This window comes from Mustela lutreola, chromosome 4 (assembly GCF_030435805.1).
Source record: "Mustela lutreola isolate mMusLut2 chromosome 4, mMusLut2.pri, whole genome shotgun sequence".
In the NCBI taxonomy this organism is placed as follows: domain Eukaryota; kingdom Metazoa; phylum Chordata; class Mammalia; order Carnivora; family Mustelidae; genus Mustela; species Mustela lutreola.
In genome coordinates this window covers 158,384,387-158,402,714 of record NC_081293.1, presented here as the reverse complement: position 1 = coordinate 158,402,714, position 18,328 = coordinate 158,384,387, and the positions used below count along the sequence as shown (strand labels likewise).

The following is an 18,328-nucleotide window of genomic DNA, read 5'->3' as shown; positions in this document are numbered from 1 at the left end:
ACCCAGCGTGGAGCCCAACTCGGGGCTTGAACTCATGATTCTGAGACTAACACCTGAGCTGAGATCTAGAGTCAGATGCTCAACTGAGTTACCCACTCATCCGGAGATTCTCCACATGAAATAAATTTTAAGAGTAGGAGTGCCTGGCTGGTTTAGTCGGTAGAGCCTGTGCCTCTTGATCTCTCAGGGTCATTAGTTCAAGCTCCACGCTGGGTGTAAAGATTACTTAAATAAATAATACTTTTTAAAAAAATTCAAGACTAACTTAGAAATTTATGAAACCAGGACCGTTTTGAAATTTTTAAGAGAATACTTCTGAAAAGACATGAAATATAAAAGGAATGTTTATAAATCAAGTTGAAAAAAATTTTTTGCTCAAAGTTTATAAAGTTACATGAATCTACTTTCTGAATTCTCAAACTTCCTTGAAAACTATCTCTAGGAAATGTGACTATGATTTAGCAAATAATAAAAATATTTGTGGTACATGAATGATAGGATAAAAATTTTTTAAGCTTCTTTCAATATGGTTTACTACTTCTAACAATTTTCAACTCCTTAGTTAAATATGATGATGCTATTTCTTTTTTTTTTTCTTTCTTTCTTTTTATTTATTTCTTTTTATTTTGATGATGCTACATTTTAAGGTGGTTTGCTTCTAAGGAGGAAAGCATTAAATGTCAGAGTGTGAGGACAGCTAGTGAGTATTTCATTCCTTTGTAGGCAGCTTAACCTGTGACCCAGGAAGAGCAAGAAGGCAAGAAACTTAGATTAATAAAATAAGAACATGACCGACCACTGTTACACCATGGGTAGGAGAGATGCCAGCTATAAAGAGAATGCCCCTCAGCTCCTCCCCCAGCCCTGTTTTCTAAGAGGAAGTAGTTGAGCAGGATGGCCAGCAGGAGGTGCTCCAGCTCACCCTAAAACCCTAAATGGGTTTTCCAGGCTGAGGTTTTTTAAAGATGTGGTTAACTATTTGCTGTTAAAGGGTGTAAATTGTGAATTGTAGGCTTATATCCATATTTAATTTGAGCCTAAAAGCATCTAATTTGCACTATTAGAATTTATTAAAAGGAAGGCAAAGAGTTAACTGTTGTTTGAAAAACTTGTATCAGTGTTGTCATAGACATCAATAACCGTGCTCTTGGGCAGAATTCTGAAAAGGGAATATAAATGAGCCATGGAATTAGGTAGAAAGGTTTTGCTTTTTTCATTTCTAGATGAAAAAGAGATATATCTTACTCTTTAACAATCACTTCCTACCTCCATCTTGCAGGGAAGGGTATGAGAATTTCTTTGATAAGCTCCAGGAATACGGTATCCCTGTGTTCATATTTTCGGCTGGTATTGGTGATATACTAGAGGAGGTAATCCATCAAGCTGGGGTTTATCACCCGAACATCACAGTAGTGTCCAACTTCATGGATTTTGATGACAATGTAAGTATAGGAAATCATTCTAAATAATTATCTTTAAAATCTGAATATATTTTAATCATATAAATGCAGTTGTTTTTTATTTAACATATATTCATTAAATTAGGTCACTCAAAAGGCCTACTATAGGACTCATCATCTCCCAGTGTTATATACATATCCATGTTCTAAAAATAATATACCTTTCTTAAACTCTTGTTTCCTAAGCTACAGACTAATATTAAAATTAGGGAAAGTTCTTTTAATGTGATTTAATGCAGCAACTCTGAAGACTCAATATCAAGAGGTGGGAAAAAAGAAGGAATCAGAACTATCACTGTTTGAACAGTCTTCTAATCAAAATAATACATTGTGTGATATATAGAAAATGGGATCTCCAGTTAGGAAACTAATGAAAAGTAAAAATTGGATTTTCAGCTCATTGTGTGTGACATTTAAAGTAGTCTCTAGAAAGTCATCAACTTCTCAGAGCCCTTCTTGCCAACATGAATGTGAAAATAGAACAAATAGAATTTGCAGTTTGAAACCTATTGTTTAAAAAGATTTATATTTTTATAGGGAGTGCTGAAAGGATTTAAAGGTGAACTAATTCATGTATTTAACAAACATGATGGTGCCTTGAAGAACACAGAATATTTCAATCGACTAAAAGACAATAGCAACATCATTCTGCTGGGAGACTCCCAAGGGGACATAAGAATGGCAGATGGAGTAGCTAACGTTGAACACATCCTAAAAATTGGGTATCTAAATGATAGAGTAAGTATGTAGATGTGTCATTTAATTTTCTTGTAGAAAAATAAGGATGGAACTTAATGGGCAGTTGTTACTAAGCATGTGTGAGAAAGTACAGACATTTTGATTGTTCTTAATCCGTTTACCTTGGTTTGGTTAAGGGGGTTGGGATGCACATGTGTGCCGTTTGTATTGGGGTGGCTTCACTTGCCTTTTCCCACTAAAAACCTGTAGCACTCCTTAGTCTTGAGAGTCAGAAATGTCCCCCATGTTGCCAGGTGTTCCTTGGACGGTCTCCCCAGTTGAGAACCACTGGACTAGAAAGAAATGACTTTGGGTATAAAGCCACCATGTGGGATAATTTCTATGTCCCTAAGCCTTCACAGTTTGAAAGAATTTTTTTATTTTACAGGTTTTATGAAAGTAGATTTAATTTGCTACATTTTGCCCAAAAGATTGAACCTAACAATGAGATTCATACTGAAACCATTTGCTTTTCCTTTCTGCATATCCATTTAATTTTTCTGTTGTTGATTAGGTGGACGAGCTTTTAGAAAAGTACATGGATTCTTATGACATTGTTCTAGTAAAAGACGAATCACTGGATGTAGCCAACTCTATCTTACAGAAGATTCTGTAAACAAGCATTCTTCAAGAAGAGCTCACTCCTGTGGGTGCAATTGACGTGAGAACTGCTTACCTGTTCATCTTGCGGAAAGACTTCTATTTATAATGTGTTCTTGCTCTTGAAGTTTTTTTTCTCTCCATTATTGAGGTATTTTTGGATATAGTGAATCCATCAACTGGAAGCTCTTTTTTCCCCACCTCTCTCAACACACTCCTCAACTCTATTTTTTAACAGATTGAAAAAGAAAATCATAAAGCCAAAATTTGAAAAATAACTCGCTGCATTTCCAGAGTGAATTTTTTAGTGTAATGTTATGAGGTTTTTGAGGAAACTTTTTACTTTGGGAAAGTTTGTATAAGTTTAAAAAGAAATTTTATGAAATGATGAAATAATATACATGATTTTAAGTGTCACCATTTTTGTAATTGGGGTGAATTATGCTGATGATATCACTGTCTCCTGAAATTGTGTTATGTTTGGCTATTCTGTTTTGTGGAAATCAGTATTTACCAGGAAATATTGGCACTCAGTGTTTGAAAAAACCTTGCTATCCACATGCCACTAATTATTACAGAATGTTCTATATTGAAGCACTGATAATACACATGAAGTGAAAAGCCTTTTTAAATGAACTGTCAAGACAATTATTCATTTATTCAACAAATATCTATTAAGCACCTGCTGTGTTTTTCCTGTGTGTGTGTGTGTGTGTGAGAGGGAAAGAGGGAGAGAGAAGTCCTACTGTCATTGTCCTAGTGTCTATCTAAATTGAGTATTTTTAAACTTACACATTATAAGTTTAAGGATAAAAAGATAGTTGCAGAGGAAATTTCCTCAGCCTTAGAGAAAATACTGGGGACTGGGAAAACAATTTCCCCTCATTCAAAGTATCAGTAAAAGAGGATACTTTGTTATAAGTCTAAGAGTTTCAGAAATAACCACAGGCAGGAAACAAAGTGTAACTGGGTCTCCGGTTAACTAAATCTGAGTACTGCTAAATTCCTCTCTGCAGTCTGACTTCCCATTCCAAATTTCTACTGCCCAATAATTGGTTTCCACAAGGTTTAGACTTGCCATTGTGATAAGTGTGACCCTGATTCTAACCATTTTTACTCCAGAGTCTACAAGCCACTAACTCCATAAAGCATCTGAGCTGTGATACAGAGCATGTTCTAGCTGGGTCTGGACATCCAGTATGGTTGGCAGTCTCTAGTACAGTTTGATGTGGCAGGTAGGCAAGGTCTTGCAGTGAAAACCTTTTCTCTGGGGTAGCCCATCCTATCCTATACCACTGCTCATCTTTTTTTATAACAAACACTGAAACAAAGTTTATAGTGGCCAAAAGTATCCTACTCCCTGCTTTAGTTGGGAATTTCTGATCTAATCATAGCTTTTTATCCCATGTTGCTATTAGAGTTGGCCATATATTTTTTTAAGATTTTATTTACTTATTTGACAGACAGAGATCACAAGTAGGCAGAGAGAGAGGAAGGGAAGCAGGCTCCCTGCTGAGCAGAGAGCCTGATGTGGGGCTCGATCCCAGGACTCTGGGATCATGACCTGAGCCAAAGGCAGAGGCTTTAACCCACTGAGCCACCCAGGCACCCCTAGAGTTGGCCATATTGACTGTTTTCCAAAGTAGCTCATAATAATTGTAATTATAAAAATTGTACAATTATAAAAATTATAATTTCTTCTACAAAGAAGCGTGATGCATGGAGTAAATGTGAAGAATACTGAAGTTATGACCTCCATTCTAGTCATGACTCAGCCTGTACTAAGGCTATAGGTCAGGCACCTCCCTATAAAATGAGGGTCTGGAGGGCATGCAGCCTCTCTAGCCCCTTCCACCCATGCCCTAACTGGATTATCAAACCAAGGCCCCTGCCTCTTCTCCTATGTGCCTGTGACCCTATCACCGCTCACTGCCCGTTTCTACCGATACTTAAAATAATTGGTTCCCAAGTTCAGCTTTCAGAGTAGTTTAATATAACCCTTAGGAAATCGGCTATAGAGTCAGACTGTCCGGATTTGAATCCTCTTTCTACCACTTAGTAGATGTGTGACCAGGACCCGTTAACATGTGTTCCAGCTTGCATATCCATAAAGTGGAGGTAATGATACATCCTCTAGATATAGCACTGTGAGGGTGACATGTACTCCTCATCAACACCGATGTGTGCTTTTAATTTTTATATTTGCATTTAGAATAGCTTAGCACTAGTATTCAATACAGTTAGCTCTTACCCATCCACGAAGGCATAAGCAGTCTGGATGGATGGAGGGGACAGAAAGCTCTTTCATCTCCCTAGTGAACACTGGCAGTGTGTAGTAACTACCATGTTCTCTAAAGAGTCTAGCATTAGCTGTTAGGGGTTTTTTTGGGTTTTGTGGGTTTTTATCTTTCAATTTTGAATTTTACTTCAAGAGGTAAAGCAGTTTTGGGTGTTGAGATGAACAATTTTTTTTTAAAGATTTTATTTATTTATTTATTTGTCAGAGAGAGAGAGAGAGAGCGCACACACAGGCAGACAGAATGGTAGGCAGAGGCAGAGGGAGAAGCAGGCTCCCTGCCGAGCAAGAAGCCCAATGTGGGACTCGATCCCAGGACGCTGGGATCATGACCTGAGCTGAAGGCAGCTGCTTAACCAACTGAGCTACCCAGGCGTCCGAGATGAACAATTTTAATGAAACTGAAAAACAAAACAACTGTCAGAGATACTAGTTTGTTACAGAGTGATTTTGCAAGGACTCTACATTCCATGGTGTGTTTAACAGACACCAGAGTTGATTAAGTAGATTATTAAAGGTTTGGGGTTTTTTTTTTAAAAGATTTTATTTATTTATTTATCAGAGAGAGAGAGTGCACAAGCAGGGGGAACGGCAGGCAGAGGAAGAAGCAGGCTCCCTGCTGAGCAGGGAACCCGATGTGGGACTCGATCCCAGGACCCTGGAATCATGACCTGAGCTGAAGGCAGATGCTTAAGCAACTGAGGAACCCAGGCACCCTATTAAAGTTTTTTTTAACCAGACTTTAGGTTCAAGGTTTTCTCTTTAGTGTACCCAATGGAGCATTAGGAAGGAAAAGATACGTGGGATCTTGAATAACTAAACTTGAATAACCTAAAACTTGTCCAAGTTTCCCTCAAGATTGACCAGTCCTGCTGTGTTTTATGCTTACTCTGGTATTTCAGTACAGCTTTAGTAGATAAGATAAAATGTGCCCAAGGTATAAAGGGCACAGGCATTCAAGTCAGTCAAACCTGGATCTGGGTCTTAGATTCTCTCCAGGATTCTCTCCAAGGATTCTTGGTTTCATCTCTAACATTGGGTATGAACTTGAGGTGAGGACTAAGTAAACAGTCACTTGTTCAACAAATACTGACGTCCTTGCTGTGGGCTAGGTCCTGGAGAAACAGTAATTAACACATCCCACATGCTTCCTGCCCTTGTGTAGCCTACATCCTAGCAGATGAGTCAGAAATAAGATACTACGAAAAAACCAACACAAATATTTTAGAGAAGGTAGCTAGAGGAAGCTCTGAGGAGATACTATTTCAGACAAAACCTGAAGGATAAGGAGCCAGCCATGTGAGGAATTGAGGGAGAAATATTCCAGGGAGAGGTAACAAGGTCCCAAGTAAGAAAATTTAAGGTGTTCAAAGAACTGCGAACTGGTGTAACAGTATTATAAGCAAAGGGAAGAACGGAATTATGAATCATGAACGGAATCAAGGTGAGGGTGTCAGATCACACAGGGCTTTGTAAATCATGCATTTGGTTTTACTGTCCCTGCAAAGGAGTGCCATGGTCATGCAAAATGGACTGGTGGGGCAGATCTACCCCAGCAAATCAGTTAGGGGCTGCTACAGAAGTCTGCACTAGAAATTACAGTAGGACTCAGAAGTAGATCATTTTCAGTAGCTTAAGTTTAGAAATGATAAGACTTGCTTTTGGATTAAATGTGTGGAGTGAGAGAGGAGGAAGGGTCTTGAAGATATCTGGTTTAATCAAGTGGGGACAGGTGAAGAAAAGAACAGCCTTGGGTGGAAGGTGTTGGGAAGGTTGTGGACATGTACATTCTCTTTTGGACATGCAAAGTTTGAGGTGCCTGTGGGGTATACAAGGGAAGATATCAAATAGATTCAAGCCCAAAGGAGAAATTTTGGCTGGAACCATGCATTAAATATCTGTGTTTAAATGAGATCCAAATATGGCCAGTGTAAGTTGGAAGGATTCCCTTGTTCAACATTAAGGACTAAGACCACACAGAATCAAACACTATTCTAATAAGCATGAAAGTTTTATATCTGCATCTAGCAATAAATAATTGAAAGCACTATTCTTAGTTTATAAAAAGATGCAGATCCCCCCAAGAAAGCCAAGGGAAAATGTCTTCAAAGAAAGCAAACTTGGGGCACCAGGGTGGCTCAGTTGGTTAAGTGTCTGACTCTTGGTTTCGGCTCAGGTTATGATCTCAGGGTCATGAGATCAAGCCCCATGTCAGGCTCTGCACTGGGCCCAGAGTCTGCCAGAGATTCTCTCTCCCGCTCGTGCTCTCTCTCTAAAATAAATACATGCATATGTACATAACATACGAAAAAGAGAGCAGCCTTGTTCCTAGACACCTAAGATGCTGAAGTGCAATGTATCAGCGCTTACAGAGAGTTGCAGTCAGGTCAACTCTCCTGCCAAAATGAAATGTGTTCTGTCTTTTAAGTAATAATTTTGAAAGGTATTATAAATTCCTAAGGAATCAGAGATCAAAACTCACTGTAGGTTTTAACAAAATAGTGCAGATTGCTGATGCTTGCAAGGTAGCCTAGTGGTGTTTCAAGCACACAGGACACATGCATGCTAAAATGTCATATTCATGGAGATACTCTAATCTCCCCCTGGGCATCAACGACCTACTTCATGTTTAGGGCCCAAAGTTCAAAATCTGCATAAGTCATAAGTTAGGTGGTCCCAATCTAGAGCCTGTGAACAGCTTTCTATCAAGAGATCCAAGCTGCTCAAGCAGCAACCCAGCAGCAACCCCAGTCACGTAAAATATGACTAAGGAAAGTGCTCTGTGGCATCTCTACCCTGTATTTGGCTCCCTAATGAGTACTCACAGTCATGCCGGCAGAGCTGTAACCCATAATCATAACACAAATGTAAATGCGTGTTGCAGCAGCATTATAAAGTGAGTAGCTGGTCCTCCCAGAGACTAAAGCCCCTGACACACTCACAGATAACTGAATGCCCTCCTTAGCAACAGGGAAGAATAAAAGTGCCCAGGGAGCCTCCAACAAGCCAAGGATCTAGAATGATGTATATTATACATTATTATTTATATGTAGCATTAAAAAAAATTAAGCTGAAGTCACAGAAACAGAGTACAAATGTGGTTACTGGGGGATGGGAGAAATAGAAATTGGTAAAAGGGTACAAACTTTCAGCTGTAAGGTAAGTAAGTTCTGAGGACTTAATATGTAACATGGTGACCTATACTGTATAGTTTTTAAAATTTGCTAAGAGAGTAAAACTTAGATGGTCACACTCACACACACTCACACACACACACACACACACAGAGTGAGGTGCTAGGTCGAGGAGAGATCTTTTCCAAGTAAAGGGTATACGTATATCAAATTGTAACATACACTTTTAAGTATCTTACAATTTTATTTGTTCATTATACCTCCACAAGGCTTGGGAAGAAAAAAAAAAAAAAAAAAAACAGAAAACCAGAACAGGTGGCGGGCTGGAGACCCAAGAAGAGCCAGCATTTCAATCTGAGCCTGAAGGTCAGAGAAGACCAAAGTTCTAGCTCAGTCATTGGGCAGGCAGTTTAAAAACAAAAACAAGCTAAGGGTTCCCTCTGTTCTCGAAGCTCTGAGGCCCACAGACCTTAATTTCCCCAGAGAAACATGTCTTTTATTCAGCAAACTTCTCTCTACCACCCAAGAAAACAGCCAGTGAAGAAATTCAATCAGAACCAACTAAAAATCAGAAGCAGAGAATAAACACCAGGTTTTTATCTTCATGAAGATGCGTAAGGATTGTGAGGTGTTACAGGTTAAATGCATTCCAAAGGGCAATTCAGCAAGATTATTAGGCTATCTAGTACACTGAAGGAATTCTGTTAAACAGAATATCTGGAGTGACTGTGTGCTCTATAGAAGACAGGTCGAGGAACGTAAGTTACCATGACAGCAGCAGCCGGGAAGCCACGGCATGCATCTGCCTTCCAAAAGCAAAGAGTCCCCGAAGTTGCTTCTGCAGAATAAACAGTAACATCTGCTTTTAAAAACATATATTTTTCTCTGTATGTGCCAATCATTCTCCCATTTGCTCCCACTCCAACCCCTGTAGTCATTCTCCATCTTTCTCTGTGCCCCCCAAAAGCTGACCTCTAAGACTACCAGCCCCTAGCCTCCTCTTCCTTTGGCCTTTGGGTTGGGTTCAGCTAGTGGGAACCAGGGACAAGACAGAAAAGGGGTTGTCTCTGCCCTCTGCTGTAGTACCAGCTACAGTTCTGGGCATGGCTGTGGCTCCTCTTCATCTTTCAGGCCTGGGGGGTAGAACAGCCTCCTGTTGGTGCTCCCCAACCACTGTCATGTCACCTTGACATCCTTACTAGGTCTCTGAGCCCTGTCCCCACTCCTGTAGAGTTCTTTATGCAGCTTCTCTTCAGAAGTCCCATGTGAGGGTGTGTTTCCTACCAGGATGCTGACTGACACACCCCGTATACTCTGCCTCATACTCCTTCAAATGCAGAGGCAGTCCTCGAGTATTTAAGGGGATTGTCAATGGATAATTGAGGTGTATTCTCATGAGATCCTCTCAGCCTCTAAGTAAAACTCCACAAAACCTGATGTTATAATTTGATTTTTTTGTATACGAAATGAGTTTTCCAACATTTATTCCATTGAATGAGTGCACAGCATTTTCATGAACTATCTCAGGGCTACATCAGTACAAAACAGTTTAAATTAGTAATATAAAGCAGTTTCAAAAGGAAAATCACTGGTTACTTCAGGGTGGATGCCGTCACCACTTGGGAACAGATGACATAAGGCAGCTAGGTGCTTACTGCATAACATGGGCACAGGCTGGCAGGTAACCATGTCCTTGTTTCCCTACACAGAGAGAGGTCCCTGGGCTTTTGGGTGCCTCCCTCTCCAGGACACGAATGAGTGTAAATAGGTCACCTTATTTATCTCTTGGGGTGACATTTCCATCTTGGTCACAGTGAGAGACTCTGGAGCATGGCTTAGCCACCAGCCCTGTGCATATCTATCTGATAGAAAGATTCAGAGAGGACAGAGCAATGGGAGTACGAAAGGGTGAAGCAGATAATCTTGCATAGCAAACACAGAATCAATTCTCTATTCGTGGTCCAGGATGCCTTTTGTTTGGTCCACTGATTTTCTTCTTAACTTCCAAGTTAACCCAGCCAATTGGAAGACCACAACAGGTAGGGCCTGATTAACTATAAAAGCACATGTGTACAAGTTGTGTGTGTGTGTGTGTGTGTGTGTGTGTGTGTGTGTAGCAGGAAGTGGAAGGTGGGCATTACCAGAGCCTGTACAGGCTTTCGAGGAATACTACTGGGACATGGCCTTCATCTTTCTGCTCATCTGGAGAACACTTAAAACACCAGCTGGTTAAAGAAAAAATATATGAATCCTCTTCATGTGGATATCCTGGACACTTTCTCTTCTGTTCCCACCAAGATGATTGTAACTTCTGTATGACACTATTTTCCTTCAGGAACAAAACTACCCGGAAGGCTCACAAAACAATGGCTGACAGGGCAGCCGTTTCAATATTCTACACAGCCTCTGCTGAGGCACCTCACTTCAACTTTGTTTCGTATCACTGGCCTGTGGCCTAAAATTCTCACCATGTGCATCGACCCATCCCTGACATGCCCCAAGTACTGTGTGACCATCTACTGCTTATGGACAACCCCCTTCTGAGAGACCCTCATGCCTCACTTCACGTTCTGCCATGACAGGGGCTTGGTGTCACACAAGTGGCCCGAGTCAGGTTTAGAGTTCATCATGTTTGGCTTCCTGGTCTTTGAGTTTAAATTCTTCCGCCATGACCTTCCCATCTCCATTCCGGTCCTGGTTGGTGAACATATTCTTCACGATCATCTCAGCATCAAAACCAGGAGCAAGTTTCCCTTTGCCAGATGCCACCTGGGCATGAATGTACTCTGAGAACTGGAGAGAGAGGGAACAGGACAGATCATGAGATACGGCAGCCAAGCCTGGGCCTGAACAGAAACTGAACAGAGCATCCCAAGCAATGGGGCTGGAATTGGAGTCTGAGCTCACAAAATGGACACAATTTTATGAGCTACACAAACTGTTTGGTTTTTTTTCCCCCCTCCAGATGCAGGTTAAAAATCCCTCATTAATGACTCCAGGAGCCCCTAGGTTCCAGGCAGCCAACACACAGCAGCAATTGGAGCTATCGTGTCTTCCCTAATCAACACTTAGTTCTCCACCAAAGGCTGATCCCCTAACCACCCTAGCCTCTGAGAGCACTGCTGCCTGCGATCATCCATACAATAAAAGCATTAGCTGCTGCGTGCTGAGCCCCATCCAAGATCCTAGAGAGACATCAACTTAAAAAAAAAAAAATCCTCCCCTTATAATTCTAGCATATCCTAGTAGGAAAGACACAATTAAAAAGGAACATTTCAGGGACGCCTGGGTGGCTCAGTTGGTTGGGCAGCTGCCTTCGGCTCAGGTCATGATCCCAGCGTCCTGGGATCGAGTCCCACATCGGACTCCTTGCTCAGCAGGGAGCCTGCTTCTCCCTCTGCCTCTGCCTGCCATTCTGTCTGCCTGTGCTCGCTCTCTCCCCCTCTCTCTCTCTGATAAATAAATAAAATCTTAAAAAAAAAAAAAAAAAAAAAAAAAAGGAACATTTCAGGGGGGCTGGGGGGCTCAGTGGGTTAAAGCCTCTGCCTTCAGCTCAGGTCATGGTCTCAGGGTTCTGGGATCGAGCCCCACATTGGGCTCTCTGCTCAGCAGGGAGCCTGCTTCCTCCTCCCCCTCTCTGCCTGCTTGTGATCTCTGTCAAATAAATTTAAAAAAAAATTTTTTAAAAAGGAACATTTAAAAAATAAGTAAATTGGTGCGCCTGGGTGGCTCAGTCATTAAGCGTCTACCTTCGGCTCATGTCATGATCCCAGCATCCTGGGATCGAGTGCCACATAGGGCTGGCTCCCTGCTCAGCAGGAAGCCTGCTTCTCCCTCTCCCACTCCCCTGGCTTGTATTCCCTCTCTCACTCTCTCCCTCTCTTGTCAAATAAATCTTAAAAAAAAAAAAAATAATAATAAGTAATCACATATTAGGTTAGAGAGTGAAATACTCTAGAAAACTGAAGAGTAAAGCCAAGCAAGGAAGATCAAGAATATAGGTAGGGGAGGAGGTTGAGGTCCTGATCCAGCAGTCAGGGTAAAACCCTATGAAAAAGGGAGACCTGTGCAAAGGCTTGAAGGAAGGGAGGGAAACAGCCCAACGGTTATCCAGGGAAGTGTCTTCTGAGATGACAGGCAGCTGCTGCAAAGGCCCAAAGTGGGTGCATTCCTGGTGGTGGTGGAGAGAAGCAGCTGGAGAGGAAGGTACAGTGAGCAGGTCATGGAGAACCTTTGTGGGCCTTTACAGGCCACTATGAGGATTTTGGAAAAGGGGGCTTCCGCAGGGTTCTGAGACAAAGCAAGCCATGATCCAATTTAAGTTTTAGAAGGATGGCTCTGGCTGCTGTGAGGGGTAGGGGTGAAAGCATGAAGACTTTCATAGAGATCCAAACCAGAGACAGCAGGCACTGGACCACGGTGCTACAGAGTGGAAATGATGAGAAGTGGTCAGGCTCTGGATAAATTTTCAAGATAGAGCTAGAATGATTTCCTGCTGGATTTGTTAGAGCCTGTGTGAGAAAAAGGAGTTGAAGATTACTGAGTGCTCTTGCTTGAGCGAGTGGAAGGACAGAGTTGCCGTTGGAGGAGATGAGGACGGCTTTGGGTGAAGCAAGTCCATGGGAAGGAGGTGGCAGGGTTTCAGAAAGTGAAAATGTCAGGTGGGTAGTTAGACGTAGGAATATGAAGTAAAGAGAGAAGACCGAACCGGAGCTATAGGTTTGGAAGTCATGGGGCTTTGGATGGCCAAGTCATGGCACTGGTTGAGATCACTCAGGAAGTGACATTAAGGTGGAGAAGAGAACAAGCTTAGGACTCAGGCTGGGGCACTCCAATATGAAGAGATCAGGGGGAAAACTACTGAGAAAAACTTAATCATGAGGGAGAAGCAACACCAAGAAAGTATGGTCTGGAAGCACGGGAAAGAAGGCACCCTGCAAAGCTTTGTCCAAGTATGACAAGAATGAAAAGTGACCACTGGTTGCAGCAACATGACAGGCACCAGTCACCTTACCAGGACCAGGTTCAGTGACATGGAGGGAAAAATGTCTGACAGGAGTGGGTTTAAGAGAGTTTTGACATTTTTGCTGTGAAGGGAGCAAGGAAATAAAAGAAATGGAAAGATGCACCAAGAGAAGGGGGAAAAGAGCATTTTTTGTGCTAACGTGAACCACCCAGTAGCCGGGAACACGTGACTCATGTCAGAGAGAAAGTGGAGAAGACTGGAGCCCTGTCCTCGAATGAGCAGTTACAGAATGGGCAGAGTAGTGGGAATTCAGCAAGGTGTGACAGGACAGACCCCTCTACTGCCCAGCTCTACGAAGGGGCATTTGCTACAGAAGAAACCACCCAGCACCTAGATGATCAAGACAGGAATATGAATCCTGGCTCAAACTCGCTTAGCTGTGTGACCCTGGGCAAGTCATTTACCTTCTCTGTGCACAGCTGCTTTTTCTGAAATGGGGATGATGATTACACAGCTGCCACAAGAGCCAGGCAAGATAATATATGTGAAAAAGTCTTAGCATAACGCAGTATTCAGTGAGCACCCAGGAACTGAGAACTGAATTGTGAGCCCTGCAATCAATCCCCATTACCTCTCAGGGGCTCAGTTTCTTCAGAGGAACTGTGAGCTTCAACTTAGAGCATGTGTTAGAAGTGCTTGGCACATGAGTGTGTGCAGGTTACCATCAACACAAGAAATAAGCGCAAGTGTCCTCCTCACCCTGAGAAGGCTTCCCATTCAGAATGGATGCCCTGCCCCGATAAGTCTCCCTGGGCTCCTTGAGTCCCGCTTTCCTTCAAAGGTCAGTTACCTCTTCGAGGAGGACTTCTCCATTACCATCCTTGTCGATTTCTTCAAAGAGGTTGGGTGACACCTCACCATTCCATATGAACATGTACCCCTCAGGCAGACCGGCCACGAGCTCCAGCAGCTCAATGTCAAACACCAAGACAGCGCTGCCGGGCACTTCTCCATCTGCCACACCAACAGGGGAGGAGACAGTGTTAGCACCACGAGACAGCAAGCATGCCCAGCTCAACCTCCCTCCCCCACCCAGGGTTCCAGCTGCCTCATGGACAGCAAGCAATTCTTGTGAGAGCAAGAAAGTTCAACACTAGCAAGAAGTTTTTTCCAAACTGTACAGGTTTTTTCCAAACTGTAGATAGTGACCATTAGCGGGTCATGAAATCCATTTACAGGATGGTGATCAGCATTTTTTTTAATTAAAAAATGAAATATATAAGGTATTATCAGGATATTAATTATTATCCTAGAAAGGATAGGTATGGTTTTATGAAACATGAGTTTCAATTTTACATATATAAAACTAAATGTATATGTATAAAGTGCATGTTTATGTGTGATATAAATCGGGAGACAAAATGTATTTCTTATTCTTTAAGAAGTCTTTACTTATTTACTTATTTCTTTTAGAAGAAGACAGAAGGGGTGCATGTGTGCACACACAGGGGGAGGGGCAGAAGGAGAGGAAGAGACTCTCAAGCAGACATCCCACTGAGTGCAGAGCCCAAACTGGGGCTCAATCCTACAACTCATTAGATCATGATCCAAGCAGAAACCAGTTGTCATATGCTTAACCGACCGAGCCACACATGTACCCCCATGAAATGTATTTCTTACTGTAGGTCTTGGTGAAAAAAGTTTGAAAGCCATTAGTAGAGACTACAATTATAGAACTTCTGAATAAATCCCATAGCAGAACTTTAAGAATAATACAGTATTCCTTAAAGTCCTAATCTAAGATATGACTATAAATACAAATTTGTGAACAGCATATACATTATGAGTCCAAAAGAAATTAAATAAGCATGTGACTATATATGTATATATATAGTATGTCTTATTTGAAATTATTATAACTATTTAATATCTCATGGTCTTATAAGGTACACATTTTTTAAAGGTACACATTTTTTAAAGTGTTTCTTCTTGAATTGGGGGGGACTAGCAGGCAGTTGGGGTTTTTCGGTCTTTGTCTTTTTTAAAGGAAGCTCTACACCCAACATGGGGCTCAAACTCAGGACCCTGAGATCAAGAGTCACACGCTCTGTGGACCGAGCAAGCCAGACATCCCAACAGGCAGTATTTTTACAATTATTTAAAAATTGTAAAAAAGAGAAAATCAATCCAAAGTGTTATCTCTTTTATAAGTTAGCACTTCCCATCTCTACTTCCCCACTCCAGAGAGTAGGAGCATAAAACACTGAAGAAGGTGAGTCCCCAAATCCCCTATGTGTAAGACTCATTTTGGCCCAAATCATGAAGTACACCATACCAGCTGTGAGGGCAAGGTAAAGCCAGTATTTCCAGAACCTGAAACTCATCTCTTCCAAAAGGAAATCTTCACAGATAGCTTACAACTTCAGCAGAAGTGAAAAGTGAAGTCCTGTAGCATTCCACTGTCCCAGGAACCTGTTCCAGAAGGAAGCCTCAGCTTCACTTAAGACAAATCACCTGTAAAGCTCCTTCAGACATTTCCCACACATGGCTTTGAACACCCAAGGCTTTTTTCACAAAAACTCCTGCTTTCTTAAGGAGGTGTGGGGCATTAACAAGACATTAACACTGAATTCACAGGACTCTTTAAACAAAGATGCTAAATTTAAGTATTAACTCATGATATTAATTATTATATTATCACATGTTATAGTATTAATATTATATTTTATCCACAATAAATATATTTTAATTATATATAATATAATATTATGATTATATATTATAATATTAATTAATGATATTAATTATAAACCCAGAGGTTCTTTGGGGGTTTTTTAAGTTTCTTTTTTTTAAGATTTTAAGTACTCTCTATACCCACTGTGGGGCTCGAACTCACAACCCCAAGATTAAGAGCTGTATATCCATCAGTAGAGCCAGCCAGGCAGCCCTGATTCTTTGGGTTTTAAATGGAAGAAGCATATTGTGGTTCTAAATATGGCACCCCCCCAAAGCACAACATTCAGGCTGTGTACATGCCCCAGACATCCCATAATGCTGTTGCTTACTCACCCACGCCTGCCTCCCCATAGCCCAGGTGGGGTGGAATGATCACTGTCCGTTTCTCTCCAACGCACATCTCTCTGAGACCCATATCCATTCCCAACACAACTTGTCCAGATCCCAAAACAATATTATACGTCTTGCCTAAATTCCACCTGAAAAATGAAACAGAAGAACCCCTGGTTAGGTCATCAACCCACTGGTAGTTGAAAGCGTTTTCGTGAGAGCACATCTACGTCTCTTCTGTGATCTTTCTGCCAAAGATACAAAACCGCTGTCTAATCGGGAGAAAATAGCAGACAAGCCCAAATTAAGAAACTACAAAAATAATGCAAAATTCTGCAAAACAATGAAAATGTGATCTTCAAAAGCATCAAGAAAAATCAAGGGAAGTCCGAGGAGCCATTCCAGAGCACTGGAGCATATTGAATGGGATCCTTTTGCTGTAAAAGACCTTATGGGAACAACTGGCAAAACTTAAGTGGGGTCTGAGGATTAAAAGATAGTAACATACCAGTGTTAGCTTTCTGGTTATAAAGTATGTGTTAGATTATGCAAGAGAATGTCCACATTTGTAGGAAATGCGCACTAAAGTACTCAGGGGTGATGGGATGTCATGGTGGGAACCCACTTCTCAATGATTCCAGGAAAAAAGAAGTCCTTTGGACTGCTCTTAGAACACTTCTCTATACTTTAATCAATATCCCAGTAAGGAATTTTCTTGAGAATTTGAAAAACACATAATAGACTCTGGGTTTTGGATTTAGCAAGACCTGTGTTTAAATCTTGCTTCTGCCACTTAACGGGACCCTGAGAAATAAAATCCTCCCATTTTCCCATCTAGAAACTGGAAATAGTAACAGCCATCTCACAGGGGTAGTCTCAATAGTAAATAATATTCTCTGCTGGCACCAAGAAGAAAAGTGTAAAGAGCTCAGTAAGTGTACGGCCTTCAGTGTGTGGAGCACTTATGTCTGTAATAGTTTTTGATTTTAGAAAAATAACTGGAAGTTTAACCTCAGCCATGGTTTAAATTATCCTTGATGTCCACAGTCGCTATGAAACCCACATAAATAATCACCTCAATCACTATTGAAAATAAATCTCTTTCCAAACATATGGCACTACTACTTTCTACCACTTCCTAAAGATAAACAATGGGGCTATTCTTCAGTAGCAACGAAGAAAAGCCTCCCCAGTATCTGGGAGTCCCCTTGATGCCCGGTACCAGGTGGTGACAGCAGGAAGGCACAGCCCCTTTGGGTTCACATCCCTTTCTCAAGCTCTCCAGCCTCCCCTGGGGGCAGGGCTACCACCACCTTCCATCTCAATCTGGTTCCCACGGCCAGGCTGGTTGTCAGGCACCCACCAAATGCAAACAGGGTTTGCATTGGTCCTACCTGGGACAAAGTCAAAACAAAGCCAACTCTGGCACAGGACGCCTTGGCCCACAGCCTGTGGGAGGGAGCAGGACGTCCTCTGTCCCGCCTCCCACACAATTCCTCCTTTGTCGGCAGCACAGAGACACCCTCACACTGCCTTTCTCCAGGGACCCTTGGCGACTTCCCACAGGACAACTCTGTTTCAAAGTCTTACAGAATATTCAAAAAACTCATTTAATTGTCAAATAACAAGGGTTTATTCTTCCTCTCTGAGGCCAATTTAAACACACACTGAGAAAATCCTCCAAGCGAACATTTTGCTTTCATGTGTCACCTCTGAATGCCCCAGGAATTCTTCTCCCTCAGATCAACCTTTTATTCATTTATTTATTTATTTATTTATTTATTGGCCAGTTCTTCTCTGACATTCTCCTCATTCCTTCTGTGCATTCCCAGCTTCCCATCCACTGCAAGCTTCCTGTTTCCCACTTGCCAGCCGCGCTCTCTGGCTCTTTGCCCACATTTGCCTCCACCCTCTCAGCGGCCAGCCTCTCTCAGCGCTGAGCAAAAGCACCCACAGCAGCACCTGCCTCCTTGCTTACGAGCCCGTGGACAGCTTGGGGGTGGGAGCAGGTCTCCCCTCCCTCCCCCACACACAGGAGGCACACACCCACCATACATCCCATTTTCCC

At 41.9% G+C, this 18,328-nt stretch overlaps 2 protein-coding genes across 5 annotated transcripts in view; one reads left to right on the top strand and one right to left on the bottom strand.

Annotated features, from left to right (window-relative positions):
• NT5C3A (5'-nucleotidase, cytosolic IIIA) overlaps nt 1–3,430 on the top strand; it is a 48,844-nt gene extending 45,414 nt beyond the window's left edge. For all 3 annotated transcript variants that reach the window (XM_059171528.1, XM_059171531.1, XM_059171530.1), the window contains 3 exons: nt 1,280–1,442; nt 1,998–2,198; nt 2,713–3,430. In XM_059171528.1, the coding sequence (XP_059027511.1) occupies nt 1,280–1,442; nt 1,998–2,198; nt 2,713–2,814 (466 nt within the window). In that variant the 3' untranslated portion in view covers nt 2,815–3,430. The remainder of the gene's footprint in view (nt 1–1,279; nt 1,443–1,997; nt 2,199–2,712) is intronic.
• A 6,265-nt stretch (nt 3,431–9,695) lies between these two features.
• The window catches only part of FKBP9 (FKBP prolyl isomerase 9), a 38,283-nt gene continuing 29,650 nt past the window's right edge, over nt 9,696–18,328 (bottom strand). Inside the window, exons 8-10 of one of the 2 annotated variants that reach the window (XM_059171525.1) lie at nt 16,264–16,409; nt 14,045–14,208; nt 9,696–11,021 (exon numbers count right to left, since the gene is read on the bottom strand). In XM_059171525.1, coding sequence (XP_059027508.1) covers nt 10,845–11,021; nt 14,045–14,208; nt 16,264–16,409 — 487 coding nt within the window. In that variant the 3' untranslated portion in view covers nt 9,696–10,844. Of the gene's footprint in view, nt 11,022–14,044; nt 14,209–14,236; nt 15,667–16,263; nt 16,410–18,328 lie in introns of those variants that run through there. The other variant, XM_059171526.1, reaches the window with a different exon arrangement.